We start from the raw sequence: 24,685 nt of genomic DNA on the forward strand, positions 1-24,685 counted from the left end.
CAAGATTTACATCAGGAAAGGAGGGTTTAAATGTGGTCAGAGGCCACAGTGGAGCGTTAAAGCATCTATTGTGACAGCTCATATGCTACAAGTCATTATATTTCAGCCAGTAATTCTTATATTACATAGCATAATACCTCTTCCAGCAATCTTCAAAGAGGAGAACCTATCCTCATTTCCTATATTAATTTGCACACCTCAGATTCCAGGTGTGTCTTTTTGTGCTTTCATACAGCAAATTAAGTACCAGGTAATTTTTTCCCACATTCCACCTATATTATGTCATTCCGGTATTTCTTTCCCTCCCTCCCATTTTATTTTCCTTTAAGCTAAAGAGTCTCTTTAAGTAATTTTCTTTTACTCCAAATAATTTCTGTTGCTCTTTTCTGTCATTTGCCTAATTTTTCAACAGCTTTTGAAAGCAGTCCCTGAACCACAAAGAGCATACCTTTGTTTGTCTCTCCCGTTTAAACTTCCCCTCTTTCTGCTTCCTATTCCCAGAAATTCAAATAGCCCTTTTGCCACAGCACCATCTTGGAAGTTCATGCTGGGTTTTGACTCCACAGCAGCCCTTAGCTCTTTCAGATGAGCAGACTTTAGGATGCTGTGCTCGCTCTAGATGTGGTGAGTCCTTGCTTGCAGAAGTACAGCTTTGCAGCTGGCTGTGTAAAAATCATCAGGTCACTCTCATTATTGTCCTGGATTTTCCTGCCATCATCATTACCTGTTTATCATCATTCTGTCCATATGTTTTGTCAGCAGTGTGTTTATGTTGGTATTGATGAAAAGGACTGACTGGGAACTGGTTAAGATGTTGTAATCCTTGTAAAACGCCTCGGAGTACACAAGCCGGGCAGTCCCGAGGCAGGGCTGCATCAGCCTGTGCGTACCTCAGCATCGCCCAGGCCTCGAGGGGCCCAGGGTGGAGGTCATTTCCCTGGGACACAGCTACATTTTGGGTGGGTGTGAGGGGCAGACAAGCCCATCTAGTCCTGGATGTGTGACAAGTATGAGCTCATTAGGAGAGACTGCAGTTACAGCCCAGCCTTCCCTCTCCACTGAGACAAAGTCCAGCAACAAGATGTGCTCTGAGACAAATGAACTGGCTTCCCCTGGGAAAGCTTCTAAAGACTAATGGTGTTTGAGGGAAAGCATAGCTTGAAGGAATTAGACTTGATTCCGATCTGACCACAATCCAAAGTGAAAATTAATTCAATTTTAAATACTAGGTTCCTTATAGTTTCTTTTTAGTTACTGAAACAGACTCTGAGTTGGATCATCTCTTTTACTGGGCCCTTACCCACTAGAACCAGAGTGCTTTTACAGCTCTTTTTTATCTGACAAGGATTCCTTTACTTCCCCACTGAACTATCCTGGGCTACTTCTCTGCCGGAGCAGATTATGGAGAAGGAAGGAAAAAAAAAAATAAATAACTAGCACAGGCTGGTAGGGAACCTCGATAACACAGCACATTTTGCTCAGAAGTCAATACTTCTGCAAGGTTATTTAGTGGCACCTTTGCCAAATCACAAACCCTTCAGGAAAACTTTGGGTCCATGAATGCTCTTTGGATTTGGTACAAAAGGATCTCGCAAAATGAGGCCAAGAGAAAACATTGGTATTGCAAATCAAGGCTTATAGGTGCCATTTCAATTGCTTCAAACCCTTCACTTTGCTTTACAAAACTAATGTAGTAATTCATTCATATCTGTCAGTGGCTGCTTTTAGTTGAAGCTACTCATTCACCAGTAGAGATTTCTATCCCATTCATTTACTACTAGAGAATTCTCTCTCTCCCCATTAATTTGTCACTAAGGATTCCTATCTCTCCTCAAAACACCCCTGCATCAGCCTGGAGACGAAGCCAGCAGCAGGGTATCTGCAGGAAGGGCTGGCCAGTCCCTGCTAACCCAGGGGCTGCGTCCTGGAAGCCTGACACTTATGCCAGTGTCTTACCATGGGACAAAATGACAACACGGAACAGTGTGGAGCTGCATTACCTCCTCTGAACAAACCCTCTGTGGCAGCTGTAAAGATAAAAATCAGCCATCATTACATACAGTCCTGGATGACCTAATGGTGAGGGGGTGAGCTGTGCCCAGGTGCAGGAAAGGCTGTCACAGCCCCCCTCCCAGGTCTTGGTGGAGATGCCACCAACAGCAGGATCCAGGGGACAATGGTCCAAGCTTGCCTGATCCAGCAGCTTGTGGGCAGAGCCCAGCAGCCACCAGCATGGTGTTACCCTTAGAAGGCAGCCCAGCAGCACAGGCAGCTCCTGGTTTGGCCACGTTGCAGTCTGGAGCTTGGCTAACCTCTGGCAGCTACAGCAGGAACACAAAGCACGAGGAACAGCTCCCCAAAATGCCAAGTCAGCAGCTTTCTTATCAGAGGAGACTGAAAAACAGGGCTCTGAAATACACTGGGAGAGTTTCCCACTAAACATCAACTACTAGGCCTTTATTTATAGCTTATAAAAGTAATTGCATTTCAAATCTGTCCAAAGAAAAGAGGGACTGCTTTGTGTGTTTTAATCTATGAATTTTGTTACCAGAAAAACTGCTATATTAAGCATGAATACTGATTTTTAAAAAGCAAAGTAAATAAAAATGATCCTGAGGACAACATTCCTTAATAGAGACCATAAAGTACAAGGACAGATGAATGGCAATATGCAAAAAAATGATAGGAAATTAAAAACTTTTACTGCCAGTTGGTCTTAAAAACAGAATAAATCACATCAGTAGACCTAAAATATATACATATATACTTTCAAACTCAATATTGATCATATATGCCTGGGAATAGTTTCAGGTGGCATTGAGTTTTAATCCTGAGATACTGCAAACTGGGCATTTTGCCTTTTAGTGGGTAAGGAGTTACCCCATGAGCCTAACAGCTTTGTATGTCCAGGTGCAGGGATTTTTGTTCAGGGAGGAATCTAAGGGAGGAGAAATGAGAAGCTGTTTGCTATTGCATTGGGCTTGGGTTTGTTTTAAACATTAGAGACCAGTTTTCAAAAGGTGCAGGGTTTGGATGCAGCCATTCAGACATAGTTGGGTAGAGGTTTAGTCTAGGTCCATTTCCAGTTTTAATAAACCAGTGGCTCTAATAAAGGACAAGGAAGTTTAGAGTGTGCAGGGCTAGGATATAATTTTTTATAGTTCTTTCTGCAAGGCAGAAAGTTGATATCTCACTAACGCATACTAAAGGTTGTTGGAGAGTTTCCTAAAATAAAGGACCTAGGGGTTTTTTTGTTGTTTTTATTCATTCTGCTCTATAGTCTGTGGTTTTGTTTTTCCAGTTTTCCATTGCTCTTTGCCAGAGAGTACATAATACATGTAAAATATTCTCTGTCTTCATTTATGTCAATGGTCTGTTGGTATCAATGAAACCACTTCAGCACTAGGACCCTAAAACTGGGATGCCCCAGCTGTAAGACTATTGAAAAAAAGCTAAGAAATAACTGCTTATATATTAAATGCTTCACCAGGAGGAGAGAGTCTTGTCCTAGTAAGTTACACTGGATTGGAATCGAATACAAATTTCACTGATTATTGCAGGTCTGTATCAGCTTAGAGATCACACCACATGGCCGTAAGTCAGAGAATCATAGGATCAGAATGGTTTGGATTGGAAGGGACCTTAGAGACCATCCAGTTCCAAACCCCCAGCCAAGGGCAGGGACATCTTCTGCTGGACCAGGTTGCTCAGGGCCCCATCCAGCTTTGCCTTGAACATCTTCAAGGATGGCACACCCACAGCTTCCCAGGACAGCCTGGTCCAGTGCCTCACCACACTCACAGTGACATTTCAAGTAATTTCTCCCGGTTTTTTTCCCCTTTTGGGACCACTACCATTTCCCAGCACATCCCACTTACATGACTAGATGGGGAGAATGAGCTAGAGCCACCTGGAGAGGGGACAGAATCCACCTCAGAACTCTGATCAGCAGGAAACTGGCTCAGCAGGTGAATGATGTCAAATAGAGACAAGATCAGAACTGGTTTATCATCCAGCTCATATTTCTGCCAGGTTTTGAGAGAACAACTAAAGAATACATGTTGAAGCTGTGACTTTGACACAGGAGTACTAAAATAATAAAACAGGGAAAAATTCAGGATAATGAATTACATCAGTGGAACAGGAACAATTTGGGGTTTTGTTAAGCCCAGGGCCTTAGTCAGCAATGACACACTTGGGCAATATTATTTTAACCCTTTGACTCCTTCATACAGAGTTCAGCCTGCTCTTTGAGGGGTCCTGCTCTCAAAGAACAACAGGGTACTAACCTGTGTTATTTGCAGGCTGTAAGTAGCCATTGAAAAACTGCCAGCTTCATTCCTGAGGAAGCAACTTCTGGAAAGGTGGAGTGGTCCATGCTCCAAATGTCCCAAAAGGAGGAAAAGAAGGAACTGAATTCTCTTAGATGGGATAAGAATGGCTGCAAAATCCCACTGATAGCAAGGCAGAACCCTCACGCTGTAAGTTTAAGTTATATTTCAAGGCTTAGGAGGCAATGCTGACATACCACTGTAGAAGACTGTCAGCTGGATGGGAACCACCAGGCCAGCTCCCAAAGTAACCCCTAACCATGCTGGAAGAGTCCCATTCCCATGCCTTCCTCCCAACTCCAGCAGGCAGAAGAAAGGGGAAGGCTTACACTCAGATCTGCAGAGCCCCTTGCTGCAGCAAAGCAGGATAGCTCAGGATCAGGCAGTGTGAAGACCCCTGTGAGCCAGCACTGGCAGGAGGAATGGGGACGTGGGGATGAGAAGTTTTACAGCCCTGCAGTGTGCTCTGCTCGTGTCTCCTCTGCAGCTGCAGGTTCAGATACACAGCTGATCTCCAGGCTAATACATCACTGCTCTCAGTTTTTAATTTTCATGGCTCCTGAAGTACATTTAGGTTTGGCTTATCTCAATTTTTTTTTTCCTTAAATAATGTGTCAACTCTTCTCCTGTGGATACAAAATATTTTCTTCTATATTCTAATGTACTGCATCCATACTGAACCCTTCATTTCCAAATTTGTTTCACTGACCCACTTGGCACTCTGGTGTATGTTACTGCAGCTTTGCTTCTCTTCAATGTGACACCCTTGCTCTTTCACTTGTGTTTTGAGTTTAGAAAGCAATGAAACAGAAGGTGGAAGGAAAATGTTATTTTGCCCTCACAATGCAGGGTGCTGTGACATACCTCGGGGGTGACATGGGCAGCAAAGGACATTCCCTCCTGTGCCCCCCACCCCGCTCTTCAGACACCCTCTGAAACAGCTTTGGAAGGAGATGACATAAACTTCATTAACTGAGGAAAGTAATTAAATAGGAGTAAAAATATCATCAACATCTGGGAAATGCTGCTGTGCTGTAACCAGCCCCTGCCTCCCTCTGCCTCCTCCACCTTAGTCAGGAGTCAGATCATAACAGCAGAGAGAAGCATTAGCTGCAAACTGCAAAAGTCACATTTCTGAGCATGGCCACGAAGGGGGGTTGTACAAATAGGGGCTGGCCAGGGCTTTGGCTTTGCATTCAGCAGGACCCCACAGGAAGGGCATGTCAGCCAGCTGTCAGGGTACAGTTTGGCCTCCTCTCTTGTGAATTGTGTGCTGAACCAGATGCAGTTTTATAACTCTGCTTAAGGCGATCTGGGCCAGCATGGTTTCTGGAAAATTATTTCATATTATTGTGAAGAGAAAAAAACGTTTCCTTTCATTTTGTCATGAAGGGAATGGTGCTGAAAAGGTGGAGAAGCGCAAGATGTGATTGTCTTGCCCACTGCTCCATACCAGTTTCTATGCTTTTTGTAACTACCATACAATCCTCTAGTTCACCCCAGAAATGAAGTCATCTTTACAACTAAAATAAATACCTGGCTTTCCTTTTTTTGTGCACTCCTTCATCTGTGCACATGAATACTATTTTACAAAATACAGGGGCATTAAACCAATTTTACAATTAATTTCAAAACAACAGCCAAAGAAACACAATCGATGAAAGCACTAGAAAAATTAACTGCTCTGCTTTGACCCAACATGACATAGTGAGTCACAACAAGTAGTTTGTAACAGCAGCTACCCCAGAGACAGCCAATCCCCTGGTGATCTTCCATCTGGTGTCTCATGCTTCAGGTCCTCAAGCTCTGTGTGATCCTGCTCACCCTGCAGTCAAAGGAAAGCATTTAACTCTCGGAGTGGTTGTTTTTTTCCTCCATATATTAAATCCTTGCATCTTTTTTAGCTTCAGTGATTTGGGATTGTTGCTTTCAGACAGGCAAGCCACCCTATAACAGAGGGGAGCATGCCTGCAACCCAAGGAGATGTGGGAGCACAGCTCAGAGCCAGGGCAGCTGCATCCCCTATTGCCTCCCAAAGATGTGTCAATGAGAAGAGCCCCGGAGCTGCAGCCGTGCCAGGAGACTCCCTGCAGAGGCTGAGGGCAGACACCCTGAGCGCCGCTGAGGGCACAGCTACTGCATGAGGGGCACAGACTGGCGATGGCCAGCTAACACTGACTGTGCTTGTGGGAGCTCAGCTTCTCAGCAGCATGTGCATCTCACTGCTGCCGGGCTGACTGGAAAGAAGATGGTACTAAGATGTGATTTCAGGCTGGTGATTTACAGGCAGTCAAAGGAATTGTGTGCTCTTGCTGCAGACTGGGGGGGTTCCTTCAGCACAGGCCAAGTCCAGCCGGGTATCAGCTGGCCGCGCATCTGCAGGCGTCCCAATGCCCAAGTAAGGACAGCACAAGGAGCAGCACATGTGTTCACCATTCCCTGTGACAACCAGCAGCGGTGACAGCACTGCCACCGTAACATCCTGCCAGCCCACAGCCGGGGAAGGACAGGCAGCAGCGGCCACAGCCTGCAGCTCTGCATCCAGCCCTGCCCAGAGCCGCTCGGCTGCCGTGCCGGGGCTGGGAGCCGCTCCGGAGGTGGTGGAGGACGGTCACGCTTTCAGAGAGCAGATCTGAGCACACCTTCTCCTCACAGGGCCCGACAAAGCTCTGCCCGCAGCGCGCTGGCCGCAGGGAGCCACAGTCGGAGCACATCTCCTGGCGGTGAGCTAAGCAGCTGCCTCAGGTTCCTGCCGCGGGCTGGAGGCAGGAGGTGTCTGGGCACGGTGTGATCCGTGTGGCCTCAGAGCAGGAGTCACGGCAGAGTTCTCTGCCCTGCAGCTCCCTTGCTCTCTTGCTTGACATCACTGGCTGTACCCAGAGGAGAGAGGGCGGTGGCAAGCAGGGAGCAAGGAGGGAGGCATCCAAGCCAAGGGGTAATTTTTCAGGCGGCTGCCGGCCAGAAACTGCTTGACCTGGAGCACGCATAGTGTGCCCTCCAAAATTTGTCCCAGCTCTCGATGCGAGGTGTCTCCACAGACCCAAAGACCACTCTTGTCAGCCCCAGGTAACCAGCGCTGCCGACACCCACCCGGGCAGCAATGGGCACCGTTCCCCACTGCCCAGGGCCAGCCATCGTTTGCACGCAGCAGTGAGTCAGGGGGCCAGGGTTAGTGGGTTAGCAGCTCTGTAGCCATGGCCAGCTCGGGCTGGGGACCCGGGCTGCAGCCAGTGTTCGGGTGTGTGCTGGCCCGAGCTGTCACCCTTCCACCCTGCCCAGCCAGCCCTCCTCGGTGCCGCTGCCACTCCTCCCATGAGCAGTCCCCTACCAAGCAAGAATCAGACCAAAGAATGCAAAGCTCGAGCTGCTGCAGTTTAGGCAAGGACATGTTCTTTTAAAAAATGCAGAAAAAAGTTTATAGGATCCTGGCAACATCAGAAAAGCACGTGAGAGGCTGCAAGGCTGAGACTGCGTGCTGGCAGGCCCCAGCTCTTAATGTACAGAATCACGCAGCTTTCTCAAGGGACACTTCGCACTTTGTTTGGCCTTGGCAACCATCAAGTTAATAGCAACGCTGCTTCCAAAAAAAAAAAAAAAAAATTCTAACCAAACACTGACTTTTGTCAGGGAAGAAAAACCCTAAGATACTGCATCATTTGGAGCATACACTGTTTAGTACTAATGCAAAATTTATTGCTTTGGCAAAACCTAAACATTAGCAGCTGCTGCCTCCTCCTCGCACTCCTCTGCATCTCCGAGGATCTCGTGTCAGCTGTGCCAGTGGTGGGGTCGGAGCAGCGAGTCCCCCCAGGGCCCTGGAGCCGCGGCCAGGGCTCCTCCCGGGGCCGGTCCCGGCGGGGCAGCTGCCACACATCGCTGACAGATCGCCTCGGGCTGGCCGCTGCTACAGACACCAGCGACACCACAGACTCTCGGCAGGAAAGTGCAAGCAGCTGGGGATGAGCTAGGAGCGCAGGGGAGAGCGTGAGCAGGAAAACCACAAGACTCTTGTGCCTGCTAAAAATGATTCCCACCTAGTAATTTTAGCAGCTGTTGTGTTCTTCTGCCTACCTTCCTGGATGAATTTTAAGTAGGAGGTGAGTGAAAATGAGAACGGTGACAAAATTTCCCCTCACCCCCCAAAAAAAACCCTCTGTATCTGCACATTTTTAACTTCCCCTTGATCCCAACTTAAAGGCACAGTCTGTTATTTTCCCTAGTTAAGTGGGTTTTTGTCCTGGCTGGCAAAAAGGAATGAAAATTCACACCAGTGTTTCTCAAGGGTGGTTAAAAATAGTGACCTGTCAGGGAAGGATGGAGTGACACAATACCTGCTCACAATACCTGCACAATACCTCAGACCTGCAGGGGCAGGATGTGGTTGTGAAAAGAAATGTGGCTTTCTAATAAATAAGAAATGAAGGGAGCCGTGAAGCCATGGCTCCCTCCCACGAGGTGAAGCAGGGTTTCTCTCCAGCATGTGCCAGCGTGGGTCCCAGCGATGCCCTGCCTCTGCATGGAGGTGCCCCAAGGAGCAGTGGCACAGGGAGGTCCCTGTGCCTGTCCCCCCACCCTGCAGCTGCTCACTCACAGGTGCAGCGGCTGTGCTTGGCGAGGAGGGGGGAGCACACCTGCAGAAACCCCCTCGGAGCCCTGCGGTTAAACAGGGGCTCTGCTGAAGCACACAGACACACCAAAGCACTCACAGCATGGATGCTGGAAGTGAGCTGACATTTACACACAACCTGAGTTTTAATTCCCAAAAACATATATATATGCATAGAGAATGGAGGCTAACACCAAGCAAAGTGCATGGAGTGCTACCAGTCCAGATGAATTGCTTCCTCAGGGGTGAGAGGTAGACTGGAGCAGCAGTTCTGGAGCCTGAAGTTCAGTTACCTGCTCATCTATACTGCTCTTTCCCAGGACCTTTGGGACCTGACCATTTTGCTGAGAGATGATGAACTGTGCCTCTAAGTTATCCTCCACTCTTCTGAAAATCTAAGAATTCCAAAAATTATTGAATTTTGGGGTTTGTTCACTTAACTAGCTAATAAATAACAAACACTTTGAGTCAGCATTATCTTCTGATATGATTGCTCTGAACTCAAGCCAACAAAAAACCACTAGCAATTTTATTTCCAGCTATGCTGCAGGACATCTTCACCACTGACAGAGCAAGCAACAGGTGCTGACAACCCCCTGCAGCAAGGTCCTCAAATCTTTCTCATGTAGATATAGCATCTACAGACAAACAAGCTTGTCTGCATTCAGATCCACTGTAACAGAACCAGATCCCTCTCCTGCCTCACAGTTATCTCCCTTCCTCTTCCACCATTTATAGCCCACAGCGAAGGTCCTCCTGCACCCCACAGCTCTTAAATCACACCCGCACCAGTTCCTGACACTCTTGGCCTCAGCTCTGATGAAAGGAAAAAACCACCTCTTTGCTCCCGTTTGCCTCCCAAAGCAGTGAACCACCAGCCTTTCTGTCCTACAGCTCCCCCAAGCCTTCCTCTCCAGTGCGCCAGGGCACTATGAGTGACCTGTGCTGGAGCTGGAGCTCCTTCTCTTGGAGTATTTGGGGAGAAGTAAAAACAACTGCTGATATGCACGTGCCTCTGTCTGCCTTCACCCAGCTGCCTACTGCTGGGAAACCAGTTTTGCCCACAAGAAGCAAAGTGTCCTCAGTCTGCTGCCACAAGGATGGAAATTAAGGACTGGGGAGTGAGACAGGGGCTCAGCCAGCCTGAGGCATGGCTTGGCCCTGATGTGGGGCTCCCAGACCACGGCCAGGGCAAGGGGAAGGAGTTCTGTGGGTGAGGCACTTGTGCCTTCCTCATGCTCCAGCTCTTTTCTCTCCACATCTGGCAGCTCACCCACAGCTAATGCAAGGTGCAGGCTGTGGGTGGCTGCAGTACCCCATGACAGATGTAGGGACCACATGGAGGCAGGAGAGCAAGGAAAAGGCATATCCAGAGCTGCACTGGAAAAATCAGAGCTGGTACTGGAGAAGTAATGTCAAGGCTCGGGACAATTGTTGCCAAGGTTCAGTTTCCAGTTCCATAGTGCAACAAATTGATGTTTTGAGCTGTGAAGATCCAGGGCAAAAATTCACCTGTGACCAGCTGGTCCATCTGCAGGTCAAGATTTGAAAGTGTTTCACTTGAAGGGCAATGGATTTTTAGCCTCGTCGCTTCTAAATTGGGCAGAATGTGCTTGTCCAACTACATTTTCTCATCTAGCAGCAGGACATGCAGATTGGCCTTGAAATGCCACATAAAATGATTTGTACTTTTAGTAATTCACTTCTTTGAGGTTCTGATTGTTGATATATTACTACCAGCAGAGTATACAGCATTACAAAAGAGAACAACTTTGTACCTCAAATGTCTTGACTTCAAAGCATTTAAACTTTATAAACAAAGATACATAGTCTCAGTCTAGCACCAAAGAAAGCAATTTATGTAAGCAGAAAGTCTGGAACAAATAATTAAAACACGAGACTAAACAAAAACATTTGTGAGATTGCTGAAACAACTTTGAAATATAAACTCATTTTTTCTGTGTATATTTACTTGCACTTTACTTAAGGGTGTGCTTTCTTATTTGTGTTGCATCTGGAAGCACATCAGTGGTAGCCACGTGAAGCTCTCTGCAGGCTCTTTTCCTGGAGTGCCCCAGCCTCATTCCAGAAGCAGTCTGGATGTGCCAACCTCTCTGACAGTGTACACATGCTTATGGTAAACATCCAGGTGAAAACTGGCCGTAGCACACCTGCCATCCCTCTGCTTTTCTCAGAGCCACAGCTCCGTAGTAAGTACCTCTGTCTTCTGTGACCTATTAGTTATGCAGGATTTCTAAACACGACTTCCCCAAAAAACTGTTCTGGACGATACACTCCGATTCCCCGACCCCGGCCCCGCGGGCAGCCGGCCCCGAACCCGCACGGCGGCCGCGGGCGCGGGGCGCCACCTGCCGGGCAGCGGGGCCGGACAGGGACGGAGCGGGACACCGAGCGCTGTGACCCCGCAGGACAGGGACGGAGCGGGACACCGAGCGCTGTGACCCCGCAGGACAGGGACGGAGCGGGACACCGAGCGCTGTGACCCCGCAGGACAGGGACGGAACGGGACACCGAGCGCTGTGACCCCGCAGGACAGCGACGGAGCGGGACACCGAGCGCTGTGACCCCGCAGGACAGGGACGGAGCGGGACACCGAGCGCTGTGAGCCCGCAGGACAGGGATGGAACGGGACACCGAGCGCTGTGACCCCGCAGGACAGGGACGGAGCGGGACACCGAGCGCTGTGACCCCGCAGGACAGGGACGGAGCGGGACACCGAGCGCTGTGACCCCGCAGGACGGATGGAACGGGACACCGAGCGCTGTGACCCCGCAGGACAGGGACGGAGCGGGACACCGAGCGCTGTGAGCCCGCAGGACAGGGATGGAACGGGACACCGAGCGCTGTGACCCCGCAGGACAGGCACAGACAGGGAATGGAGTGGGACAACGCAGGTGATCCCAAGAGGCTTCTGCTTGTCATATTCCTGCTTTCAAGGAAAGAACAGACTGGTTGTTTTTTTTTTGTGGCAGAAGTGTATTTAATAATTTTCATATACAAATTAAGAGAATGCACAAAAAAATTGTTATTGTATCAAAGTGAAATAAGCCAAACCAACAAAACTTAATATTTAAAAAATAGTAGAGATTAAGCAGCTACAGTGGAAAGAATAAAAAGCTTTTCAATTCAATTTTTTGCAAAATTACATTCTAAATACTACATTGCAACCCCCAGTGCAAAAAACATCCAGTTCAAAATAGTTTAAAACCCACTTATCATCCTGCAATGAAAATAAATTCACATTTGAAGAAAGCCATTGCATTTTTTCTCATCTCTAATGAGATTATTGCACAGAACAATCATGTGCTTTTCCCCACAATCATTGATACTTACAGCCTTAGTGATTCCAAAGGTAATGGTGTGAGATTCCAGCATTTGCTGCTGCTCAAGCATGCCACATAGAACATACATCCTGCTTTATACAAATGAAATGTCTTGAGCTGATCCACTGAATTCTTTCCTTCTCATGCATAAACCCCAACAATAATGATTTTGCTGCGCTGATTAGGCCTTGTGATTCTGTGGTGACCAGTTTTGACTGATGATGATGACGATGATGCATAAGAAATCATAATCCAAGTAATACCCAAGTTGGGCTGACTTCACAGGATCGACACGATAGAAAGGCAATCAAATCTATTTCTCACTCAAACAAGCTCACTATACTGATTATATTCTCAAAGTACAAAAATAGGCCATATATTGAGAACTGAGCTGTATTCCTCACAGAACCAGACCCCAGAGCAGAAGCACACTTCAAGTTCACAGTACCATAATAATAAAAGTCCTGAGATCCTTTGGCTGGATTGAGGTGAGGTCTCATTGGCGGGTAGAGCTTCAGTAGTAACCTAACTCAACCTAAAGCAATTTACTTAACCCAAAAGTCAAATTGCTCCACTGAAGCAGGTAAGGTACAGTTTATTTTTAAAAAGTAATCTGAGACTGTAGGAAAGACTAAACCAGAATTAATTTTTAAGAAACCCACAGTTGCTCATTGACTCTACTGAACTGAACTGAGACAAAGAAAATGCCAATGCTGTTGCAGACAGCCTTGAGAGCACTGGTCAGTAGTATGGCTTCAAAATTATGAGACAACAGAATAAGCATTTATTAGCACCAAAGGAAACATCACATTTCTCAATTTATACCTAACCCTCAACTGCAGAACCCCTGCTGTCAACTCTACCACCCATTCTAACAGCTGAAACGTCCAAATTCTAAGGACAGTATCAACACTGCAGTCAGGTATACCCTGGGTGACTTCAGCACTTCTTGCAAAACACAAGGGGACTCTACCAAACCAGTGTGACTACCATGGTGATGAAGTTACAGCATGTTTCAGTTACTATTTTACGATTTCAGTCAATATTATTCAATATAAGTATAAAAGTCGGACCAAGTTAAATAAAAAACACTGTTCCATAGGTGCTACTTGTGAGATAAGAAATGTTTGCCTGGTTTTATGATTCATTTTTCACAGCATCCAAGTTGTCATGAAGGGTAGGGCAAAAGGTTAGGACAGCTGGCCACAGTCAGTAATGACAATCTTTTTGGAGGGCTTTCCACTCTTGGAACCAAAGCTCTCAATTTTTTTCACTACATCCATTCCTTCCTTTACATGCCCAAAAACAACATGCTTTCCATCTAGCCTGTAAAACAAATACACAAAGGCAGTTTTACTTAAAACAGCATAAAGACAGTGTTAGCAGATCTTCATAGTTCTCACCTGCTGACCAACTCCATGGCAAAGGCTCAACTGCCCTTTAAGTGACATGAAGCTTTACAACATGGACCTTAGAAACATTCTGAGGGATAGCAGCCTTGTTGCTGTCACAGCCCTTCCTCCCTCAAGTAACAAAACCAATTTATTTATTTTCCATTGGAATGAAGTAACTCAGAAGTAAAAACAAAACTAAGAATCAACCAATCAAACAAACAAAAAATATAAACCCACAAGCAACTTAAAAACGGCCCTAAGAAAACCCCAAACCCTCCAGATTCAGGCATCAATGAATGAGGTTAATCTGCAGGGCTGAGAACCTACCAGTCAGTTTTTGCAGTGCAAATGAAGAACTGGGATCCATTTGTGTTGGGTCCTGCATTGGCCATTGAAAGAACACCTGGAACAGCAGCAGCAGCTCGTTAGATTGGTGTAACAGCAATGCAGTGGAAAAGACAATTTTCCTCTGCACATTTAGACTAAAGATTGACAGAAGATGTGATAGTCTCACAGTATCTCCAAATAATTTCTAATTCCAGCTTCTTGCCATGGACTATTCCCTCCTGCCCAGCCTCTCTTGATTCCAGAGAAACAGTGTTAGCAATGGAATTAACTGTACACGCCCTGAATGCAATTAACACCAGCTAACGTCTCCTGTGGCTCAACAGCAGCAGTCTCCTGGGACAAGGAAGTAACAATTCAAAAAAGAGATACTACAGAATTTAATCAGATATTCTTCTGTATGGCTTTTTCTTTGCTTCTCTGGTGTTAATTTGAGCTTAAAAGAATATACCTATGTTACCTACTAAACAAGAAATTCCAGATCGCTTTGTTTTACTTCTGCAGTAATCTTCAAGTAAAAACTGAAGTCTATGACTTATGAAAGCAGTAATTATGCCTTTGGAGAATTCTTAAGCCCCTTATGGGCTGGCATATATTTGTAGAGCAGTCCACACAAATAAGCATATGCCAGGGACAACACATTGTTAAATTTCTTTGATACTTCTGTAATTACCAAGTGACCCACAAATCTAAAAAACCTTATTTTTTAAAAACACATCTTCATAAACAATGCTTAATTATAGGTTATAGTCATCAGAAGGTAAAAAAAAAATATGTCTATTTACCAGGTCCTACATGCTTAAGTATGAAATTTTCATCTGGAAATCTACTGCCATAAATGGATTTTCCACCGGTTCCATTATGATTTGTAAAGTCACCACCCTGAAACAGAAACAGGTATTAACTCTACTAACACACATGGACTATTTTGTATCAGAAGTAATGCTATTGCAAATACACACACTTGCTCTAATTTAAAAGTGACAACATTAAGAAATTTTCTTCAGGTTAAGGATGAGCATGGCCACTCAATTTAGAACCAGATGAAGATACAGTCAGGCTAAAAATTTCTGCTCCAGATACTGCGGATATTCTCCATAACTCCTACAACCATCTCTCTGTGTTACCAGTCTTTGTCCCAGGAGTGATGCAAGAAACAGCAGTAATTTTAAGAAACACCTCAAAGGCCCCAAAACGAAATCACCTAACTCATTACCACAGGAAAGATCTCCCAGCTCCTTTTTCCCCCTCCTCTCTTCCAACATGTATAAACACTGGTCAGGATCTCCATTATTACCCTTTGCTATGTCTAGGTTTTGTTGTTTGTTACACCAGGGCTATGTTAAGCTCATGTTAGCTGACTCCATGCTGCTTACCAAGAGATGTGACCACCTGTCTCAGGTTAAACACAAAAAACCAGTTCAAACCAAAAACATGGCCATGGTGACTCGCGAAGGTGGCTCCTAACCACTGCTCCCAGCCACGTGCCATCTCCTCTGCAGGAGTGACACCACCTGTGCCAGAGAGAACTCATACCCAACAGGTAGTGCATGTGACCTTCAGCTTCCCCTTGTCACCCTGAGTAACCTCCCACAGGTGGTGTCACAGCTACTCCTACGCAGTCCCAGAGCTATGTGCTGCCTGCCATGTGCAGACATGGAATTGCCGAGTCCCGGATATGATGGCCTTCAATTAGGCCATACCAACTGCCTGAATCACAATAACAATCCATCCCAACAAGTGCAGAAGTCACTACTGTTTTCTCTCACTTGAAAATTGCTGAAACCTATGACAGTATTTCCACTTCAGCAATGACCTCTGAGTAATTCCTAAACATCAATTCATTATCTCACCATACCATCTCATATCCTGATTTCCAGTCCATCTTGGGGGCCAAAGCAGGGCAGGCAAGCAGAACAGACTTACATGGAACTTCAAAAATTCATGACAGAATTCAAAGTAGGGTTTATATTTTTTTCATTTTTCTGTGTTTCTGAAACCAGAAAGACTTCTAAACTCTATCCCTCTGTCAATATCACAAACCCTTAGACTGTATTTGAAAGGCAGGAAAATAGGTCCTTTACAGCACACCTGTCCCTCTTTTTTCTTCTTAAAAATAGGTCATACAGCTAAGGCCTCTTGTTCCAACAGATGTGTTTCTTGCTTAAAAAAATAATTGAGGATGGGAGACTATCACATTCATCAGTTAATAAATAAAGCAAGCTTACTTATAACCTTCAAACGTTCTTTAAATTTTCTCAGATTTTTTACAAAGCCATTTAACAATGCAATGTTGTTGAAATGTGCCATTTTTTAAGGTAAGAGCACCACCATCCAGTGCACTACAGCAGCTCCATCCTGCTCATCTGCCAAGCACAGTAGATAAAGAGGCTTTCAAAAAGGATTGTTGTTATTTTAGTTGCTGCTCTTTAAGAAAAAAAAATGTTCATATGCATGGGCTGTTGTCCAGGATTTCAGATCTGTTCCTTAAACCAAAACAAAATCCATCTGAGGTGCATCACCCCAGAAAACAACCCTGACCAACTGGTTTGGTTTCCCTGTTTCCTCCACATTACAGAGACATAAAAAAAAATACTAAAACACATTGTCTCTTGTGAACAGATTATTCTACTGGGAATAAGGAATGGAGACGTTTCCTTAGCTCACAGAGAACAGTAAGGTGCTTCTCCCAAGCAAGTGCCATGTTGTCAGCTCTGCCCCACACTAAAGTACACTGCTCTACTACAGCAGAAAGCCTTCAGACAGGCTTCTTTGACCACCTACACATAACTTACATTTATTTGTACAAAAGATGAGCTAAGCAACAGCCATTGCAAAACATCAGAAATGCTAGTCATGCTATCACTTCTTTGTTGTTTTGTTAGCAAAGATTAGAGCAGAGCCATTTCAAATGTCACTACTAGTCTGTTTATACAAATATGTAAATAATATAAAAATAAATTTAATAACAAAACTTTTTTAAATCCCCAACATTACCTGGCACATAAATGAAGGAATCACTCTGTGAAAAGTGGATCCTTTATATCCAAATCCTTTCTCACCAGTACAAAGAGCTCTGAAGTTTTCTGTAGAAACAAAGTATGAAGTATTGCATTTTGTATCGGACGTGACAATACAAACACAACTAAATTAACCATATCCCAAGATTATACACTTCAAAAACTTGATTGCATCTTTAAAGTATTATCAATCTATTAGTTATTTCCATACTTTAACAAAACCCTGGTAATAAAGCCAAGAAAACAAAGCTTATTTGGCCTCAGAACAGGGTACAAACATAAGCCTTTTCCATCTCATCTCCCTTTTATTTTGCTGTGATTCCAATTCCCTAACTCCCTCCACCTTTGCCTGCAGTCACAGGTTTCATTTTCTGACTTTTATGCCTTTGTTCTTTATAGCAGTTATGAGGACTATGTCTTTTTAAGGATATTTGTCTACTAGGAACTAAAAAGTACAAGTTTTTTTCAGGACCCTTAAATAATCAGACAAGGAAGGAAACAAATGACAAACCACAAGAACTTTCCAAAATTAATTCACTAGTGACCAGTAAAATAAAACCCCACATACTCTTTGGAAACTCTAAGAAAGACCATCCCTTTAGTTTGCCCTTCCCCATTTGCTCTGGGGTTTGATCTTAATGCCAGCAAGTATGGTTTTAAACATCTTTATTCAGCACTGTTAACCCAATATATGAACTGTACTATCTTGGTGCAAACTGCAAAATGAAACTATCTGGAAAATTACAAATTCCATTTCCTCACTAATACTTCCTGTCATATTTCTCCATATAATAAATGGACATGGAACATGAAAAACAGTTGTAAAGGGTAAAATAACCTTCTCATTCCTGCAAATCGCAATATATAGCTTAACTAATTAAGTATGAAATTCTGAAGATGTTGCCTCACCTGCTGTCTTTGGGACCACATCAGCTTTCAGCTGTTAAAAATAGACAAATTAATAAGTCAGACTTTTCAAATGTACATAGAAACACATTTACACGGGAGATTGACATTTACATGGTACAACTGAAACCCCTTCCCAAAGTGGCGAGTTATGTGAAATCACAAAACATCAAAAACTTCATGAATACCTCAAAACTTTCCAAGCATTTGGCCAGCAATGAAAAATACCCCCTCAATGAAACTTTTAGCCACTTAATGAAGAGCCACTTGAGCAGTGTCTAATGATTTAATTGATCAATACATAATTGAGCAGTAACTAAGAAGAACCTTCACTATGGACCCCAAAGATCAGAGTTTGGATGCAACTAGAGAGACCAAAGTCCTCCTCCGCTCCCTGCACAGAACCAGAAGTTGAAAACGACAGAAAAGGCAAAGGAAACAGAAAAGCAGAAATTGAACATCAAAAACAATGTATGATGTTACATACATGTTTGCAACCAATGAAAACTTCTGATTTTGATTACTGTACATCTTATTACTAACCTTAAAAGGGACATAAAAGTGGCTGTACCAGCCACACCAAAGTTTTACATCCTGACAATGACCAGCAGCAGACACCTAGAAACAGCATGTCTGCAATAAGAACTTAATGTTCCTTCCCCAGGCTACTCTTCTCAGATGACTATAATTTGCAGCTGAAGATCACCACAACTTAACAAAAAAAATTCAAAATGATGCTGCAATTCATTCAGATTTTCTGAAAACTGGGCACACTAAAAAACTTGAACATAGACATTAAATGCTACCACAAGGAGTACAGGAACATTAATGCTATTTTTTATACCACCCAGATTTTCATTAATGAATAAGGAACTTGAAGAGTAATATTTTTACCTATGACTGCCTGAAACACTACCTCCTGAGAGCACAAGAGCTGGAACAGTCCAATTTATTCATATGCTAACACAATCAATAAATAAAAATATACTGGACTCTAGTCTCAAAGGAGCCTCTTTTAGAGAGCACTCCGATGAATAACGTTTTTTAAAAATTCTACAAATACAGACCCAAGGTGGGTGCTGGAGGCAGAAGGCCACACTGACTACCCTCAGCAGGCAGCGCTCCTGAGAGCTTCATTTGTTCTCCAGTGCGTGGTTCTGGAACACAGAACCTTTCCCATCCATCTGAGACACATGCCAGCCCTAAGGTCTCGTGTGCAGAACGTGGCACACAGTGCTCATGGCCCTTTTTTTTTTTATTTTAAGAAGGGGGATTACAGACGTTTTCCTCTTCAGGCCTTCTTTACACGGCCGAGCATTTCAGAGACAGGATCTGTAGGGATGGAGCCAGCTGGTACCCGGCTCTCGAGCTTGCTGCCTCGCTGCACGTGCAGCCCGAGGCTGGAGGAGGAGGCAGCGCCCCGGGAGACCGACACCCGCAGGATTCCAAGGAACCGCGCGAGGAGCGCCCAGCAAAACACAGGATGGAGCTGGAGGCGCGGCTGCCCCAGAGCAGCAGCCCCCGCGGGAAGTGAGGGACCCCCGTGCCGCTGGGACACTGCCCGCCCTTCTCAAGCCAGCGGTACACGACGGCAGTAAGTTCATTCCTGTTCAGTACTTCTGCTTACACACCGTGCAAGTGGCCTTCCCTCGAGGCTCCCAGCCACACCGGGGCCGTGCCCTGCCCCCGAGCCGTCCCGTGGGATGGCTTTAGGGACCGGCCGGGCGCTCAGCGAGAGCAGCGCGCTTCCAGCCCCAGTCCGAGCCCTACCAGCGCCTCTCGCCCCGGCAGAGGCGCCCCGAGGGCAGCCGGGCAGCGGCTCCGGCAGCCGGGCGAGCCCCGCCGTCCGCCGGGCCGCGGGTGCCCTCGCCGCGGCCCTGGAGCCGGCGCTGCCCGCCCTGACCTTGCCCGCTCGCCAGCCGCCGTGCCCGCGGCCGGGCCCTCTGCGCCCCGCAGCACCGTCCCGGGCCCCGCGCCGGGCGAGCCGCCGCAGCCCCCGCTGCCCTACCTCCAGCACGACGCGTCCCAGCGGCTGGTTGTCGGCGCCCACGTCCAAGTACACCACCGGGTTCGGCGAGCCGGCGCCGGCCCCGCTGCAGCCGCGGGTACCGGCCGCCCACATGCAGGCGAGCCCCGGCGGCGGCAGCAGGTCCCCGGGCGGGCGAAGCAGGCGGCGGGCGGCGCTCAGCGCCAGCATCGCCGCGGGCGGGCCGAGCGCGGAGCGGGCGGGCGGGCCGCAGGCACGGAAACGCGGGGACGCGCGCGGCCCGCGGCCTTTATGCGCTCCGCCGCAGCGCCCGCTGGCGGCGGCGGCGCAGGGCGACATGGCGGCTGGGGCGGCTCGGCGGGCTGAGGCGGGGCCCGGGCGGGGGGCGGTGAGCTGAGGCGGGGCCCGGGCGGGGGGCGGTGAGCTGAGGCGGGGCCCGGGCGGGGGGCGGTGAGCTGAGGCGGGCTCGGGCGGGGGGCGGTGAGCTGAGGCGGGCCCGGGCGGGGTTCGGTGAGCTGAGGCGGGCCCGGGCGGGGGGCGGTGAGCGGTGAGCTGAAGGCAGGGACGCGGGGCCCGGGCGGACCCTGCGGGCTGAGCGCGGGGAGCCGGCGGCCAGCGCCGAGGACGCCTCGTGCCCGCCCCGGCTGCCTCAGTGCCGCCCTCTCCGCCCACCATTGCGCAGCGGTTTAGGGGATGTGGGGGGGGCTCGTTTGTCCGTTTGCGTGTGGGGCTTTTTTGCACATTTCCTCACAGTGTCCTTACTCCAGAGACCAGCAGAGACTGGAGAGTTTCTAAAATTTCATCGTTCCACGCAATGACTGTGGAGAGCACCTTGGCGGGGAAGGCGGCGCAGCTGTGCCAGGTGCGGGATCATTGGGATCGCCGCACGCGGGAGGCCGGGCTGCCCGTCGCTCACCGCGGCTCCCGGGAGTCTCGGCGCTGACGCGGCTCGGAGCGGGCGGGTGTCCCTGAGTCACCCGCGCCGCAGCCCCGGCCGTGCCTCAGCATCCTCCGCAGCCCGCCCTGCGCTCCGGCCGCAAACCTGCCCGAGGGACTACAGAACAGAGTAACAGAAGTCCCGCTTTAATATAGGGAAATATCGTTCGTATTTTTTATGAGAATAACACATATAAATTTAAGGTTTCTTAATTTAGCAACTTAGATGAAAGTACTCAGTACATATGTCAGTCATATTTAGATATTACTTTGAATTCTCTAGTTTCCATCCTGATTCCAGGTATAAGTGCTTCCAAAAGTTCTTCAAATTCTTAAAGCCATAAGATGTCTAAAAAAAACAAAATCAAGCACGATTCTAATACTTTTCACATTTCTTCTATTACAGAATTATTCTAATGAAAGTTACAGTAATGCAACCAAGTAAACTTTCGATCCCACCTAAGTTCTTTGTGTCAAGCATCTAAAAGAGCCTTCATTGGTGACATTCACTGAATCAACAGAAAGCTATCAAGTCACTGCCATGACCACAAAGATCAAGGCAGAACTATAATGTGCAATTACAAACAATGGAGAAATCCTGCACGAACACTATTTTTCAGGCACACGCTCCAGAGAGACCCTTAACTGCTGATGCTGTAGGGATGACTATAGCAGGTACCACAGTCTGTAACTACAGACTCATATAAAGCTATGTCAAAAGATCCATCTTGTTCTGAGGGTCCAGAGAAATGCCTAAGGAGGAGTGAAAATGGGGGAGAGGGATGTATTATAGGCCAGTGTGCTTTCAACCTGCTACTGCTTTCACTCCCGAGGACTTCCCAAGCTGACTTTGGTAGTCATCTTTTTTTTTGTTGTTGTTCCTCCCATGTACTTATCCACTCACTGGACCAGTTTTAAATCAGCAGCTTCCTTGGTGATGAACTTCCACAGGCCTGCTTCCCAGAGCATCAAGAATCTGTTTGAATATTGCTCCAATTGCCTTCATCAATGTGCCTTACTTCTTGTGCTGGAGGAGACAAATTGTTCAGTATCTATCTTTGTCATACAGACCTACAGCTCTTCTCTCATTTCAAGACTGAGGAGTCACAGCCAACTCAGTGATTATTTATAACAAAGCTCTTCCATGTCTTTGGATCATCTTTATTATCCTTCTCTGAGCTGTTCCACTTTTACAGATTTTTGGGATAAGAGGCACTTTGCACAGTGTTCAAGATAAGGATGAATAATGACTTACTTTGTGCATACAGTGCCATGCTTGTATTTTCTATTTCTTTACCAATAACCTAAAGGTGATTTTTTTTTTTTTTAATAAGAGATAAATCAGCACTCCTACCTAGTTTGTCATATCTTCTTAGCTTCAAGTCCACTTTTGGTAAACTTTGACTTCTGTTAATCTAATCATCAATCAATTTTCTAATGATCATAAAAAAAACCCCTCACACTCCTTTTTAATATTGTTTTAATTGAAGTAGCAACTGGAAGCACAAATCAAAATTAGATGTTCTGTTTATACCTAAAATAATGGTCAGTTCTGGCCCTGAAGGATTTATTATTTAATAAACAAAAGATGAGCAAAAGAAAATACCATCTTGTTTCACACTTAGGAAACACAGTGAAACAGCTTTGAACTATTTTGTTCAGAAGAGTTCACAGACGTCTTTGGTAGAGCAAACAATGGAGTTTTCCTCATTTGCAGGCCTTGGTGAGAAGACAAAACAGCAGTGATTTTTGTATTTGAGAATATGGACTGAATTATTATCTCTAGGTTTATGCAATAGAGCTACTAAATCACTTGTTATGATCTACTCCTGCAGAGTCAGATGAATTACAACTCATGCAGACAGCTTGGCTAGGAACTTGTGAATTACAGAGGTCACTTTCCAAGAAGGACAGAAAAAGGTCTCCAAAAACTATCAAAGGCCACTATATCACTGCCAAATGAGGCTTAGAGCTAGCTCAGCAAACTGATTCCTTTTTAGGGGAGCTTTGAACACATCCATTTGTAGACTTGTTCATCGCCGAAACCGTGCAACATGTGGCAGGGAGATAAGTACAATGGAAAATGAGTGTACCCACACTAAACTAGTTAGGCAACAGAGCACAGGTGCAGACAAAAGTCAAAAGAGCTGCTTCAGCAGAGCTCTTGTGGATATGGGTGCCCGCCCTTAGAGATTTCATCATCCTCTCTCCCTTCCCCCAAAATTACATAGAAGTTAGAGATGGATAAACAAGGAGGGCCCTTTTGAAATTAGTTTCTAAATAGATAATTTTAAAAACCACTAAAGGACCCTTACGTTGTAGCAGAGAAATTTCTGCACAGAACGAACCTTAAATGATACAATAACATAATTTCATGCTGATATATTACAACTTGAAAGTCCTCATAAATGCTATTCAGTAACTGATTAAATATTGCCACCACTGTGCCAAGACAGCCAGGAAACAAGAGCAGTCAAGTGGCTCTTCCAAAGAAATAGGAGGACTAAGTGCTTGAAAGGTGACCTAAAATTTGGGAATTTTGATTTCAAGCTTCTTGAAATGGTGTTACCCAGCAGACAGACAGTGCACTGATAAAAAGGGGATATGCATTCCTGATTCTAACTGTCCCTCTGCATGCCTACTCGTGACACAGGAATGTGGGTTAATTGTTAATCTTGATGCTGTTGGCAGATGTGATAAGATTGCATTTTGCAATCTACCTACTGTACGAATGCAACTATATGGAACTCAGAATGGTCTGTGGCCCATTTTGATATGCTCTTCATGGGTCTGGACCATGCTTGGACCATGCAAATAAGAACTGAAATACAGGTTGCAGTAATCCACCATTAAGTGCATTGCACAAGAACATCACTTGATACTGTGATACAGTGAATTCCCAGGATACTGATTTTGACATTCATAAGAATGAATACACATATGGGACATGGTTATCTCAAGGACTCTGCTAATCAGGACTGCTAGAATAAGGAGAGGTCATACAGGTACTTAGCTTGATTTTAAGTGAGGAGAGCAGGAATTTGCAGTGGGCATTCCCACTCTGCACCTGCAGAGCCTGGATACATTGCACTTGAAAAGACTCAGCCTAGTATTTTCTTCAAGGTTTTGGCTGAGCTAGAAGATGAGTGAAGAGCTGGAAAGAACTCTGGGATTTGTGTCTGTGATATGCATTTATTTATGAATGGGGACTGGAATGGGGGAGATGGTGAAAGACCTTCATTACACTAAGTGATTGCAGTGTGAAATTAAACTATACAAGAGCTCAAAGGGCATAGACTGGCCACATAAGTAAACTTAGGGATAAAAAGAAAAAATGCTAATATTTCCCCTGATCCAGGTTTCCTCTTAGGAACTTGTAGTAACTCACTTCACTACGTGAGCATTCTCTTCAACACACATTGTACTTAAAGGAGCAGTTTCCCCACATGACTTCATTCTAATTACCTACAAATAGTCATACAAGGAAAGCCTCGATCCACTCATGCTCTTTACAGCTGTGATTAGCATTTTCATTTCAGAACTTCTGAGTGACATTGCTTGCCCGGAATTCATTACTCAATCTCCCTGCATAATGCATGGCAACCCGCTGCTGATGTGTCACAGTGCCTCCATGCAGTGCCCAGGGCCTGCAGCATCCCAGAGGTTTGTCTATACACTACAACAGCTGCCAACAGATAGATCACAACAGGCTGGCAAAGCACTTAGTACATTTAAAATGCCTGGTTTTAGGTTCCAGGAAAAATGCAGCTACTACTCCCAGTGGCCTCACAAATCTTCAGGACATCAATAGGTGGT

General features: G+C 46.0%; 1 protein-coding gene across 1 annotated transcript; it reads right to left on the bottom strand.

Moving 5' to 3' along the window:
- Positions 1 to 11,910: 11,910 nt before the first annotated feature.
- Positions 11,911 to 20,239, bottom strand: PPIF (peptidylprolyl isomerase F). Its single transcript, XM_021526676.3, has 6 exons — positions 19,955 to 20,239; positions 17,950 to 17,980; positions 17,018 to 17,106; positions 14,806 to 14,902; positions 14,003 to 14,078; positions 11,911 to 13,607 (listed from the first exon to the last, which is right to left on the bottom strand). Exons 1-6 carry the CDS (start codon positions 20,141 to 20,143, stop codon positions 13,472 to 13,474), a joined length of 618 nt encoding a protein of 205 aa, XP_021382351.1. The 5' UTR covers positions 20,144 to 20,239; the 3' UTR covers positions 11,911 to 13,471.
- Between the last annotated feature and the right edge of the window lie 4,446 nt (positions 20,240 to 24,685).

The sequence above is a fragment of the Lonchura striata genome, chromosome 6 (assembly GCF_050655825.1).
Source record: "Lonchura striata isolate lonStrDom1 chromosome 6, ASM5065582v1, whole genome shotgun sequence".
Classification (NCBI taxonomy): Eukaryota; Metazoa; Chordata; class Aves; order Passeriformes; family Estrildidae; genus Lonchura; species Lonchura striata.

Excerpts from the sequence above, each read along its gene's own strand:
- PPIF (XM_021526676.3), bottom strand. The coding sequence starts at position 20,143 with ATGCTGGCGCTGAGCGCCGCCCGCCGCCTGCTTCGCCCGCCCGGGGAC. Across the intron at positions 14,903-17,017 it reads TTCCTTCATTTATGTGCCAG|GGTGGTGACTTTACAAATCA; the intron begins GTAATGTTGGGG and ends TTTCTGTTTCAG. Across the intron at positions 13,608-14,002 it reads TGCACTGCAAAAACTGACTG|GCTAGATGGAAAGCATGTTG; the intron begins GTAGGTTCTCAG and ends TTTGTTTTACAG.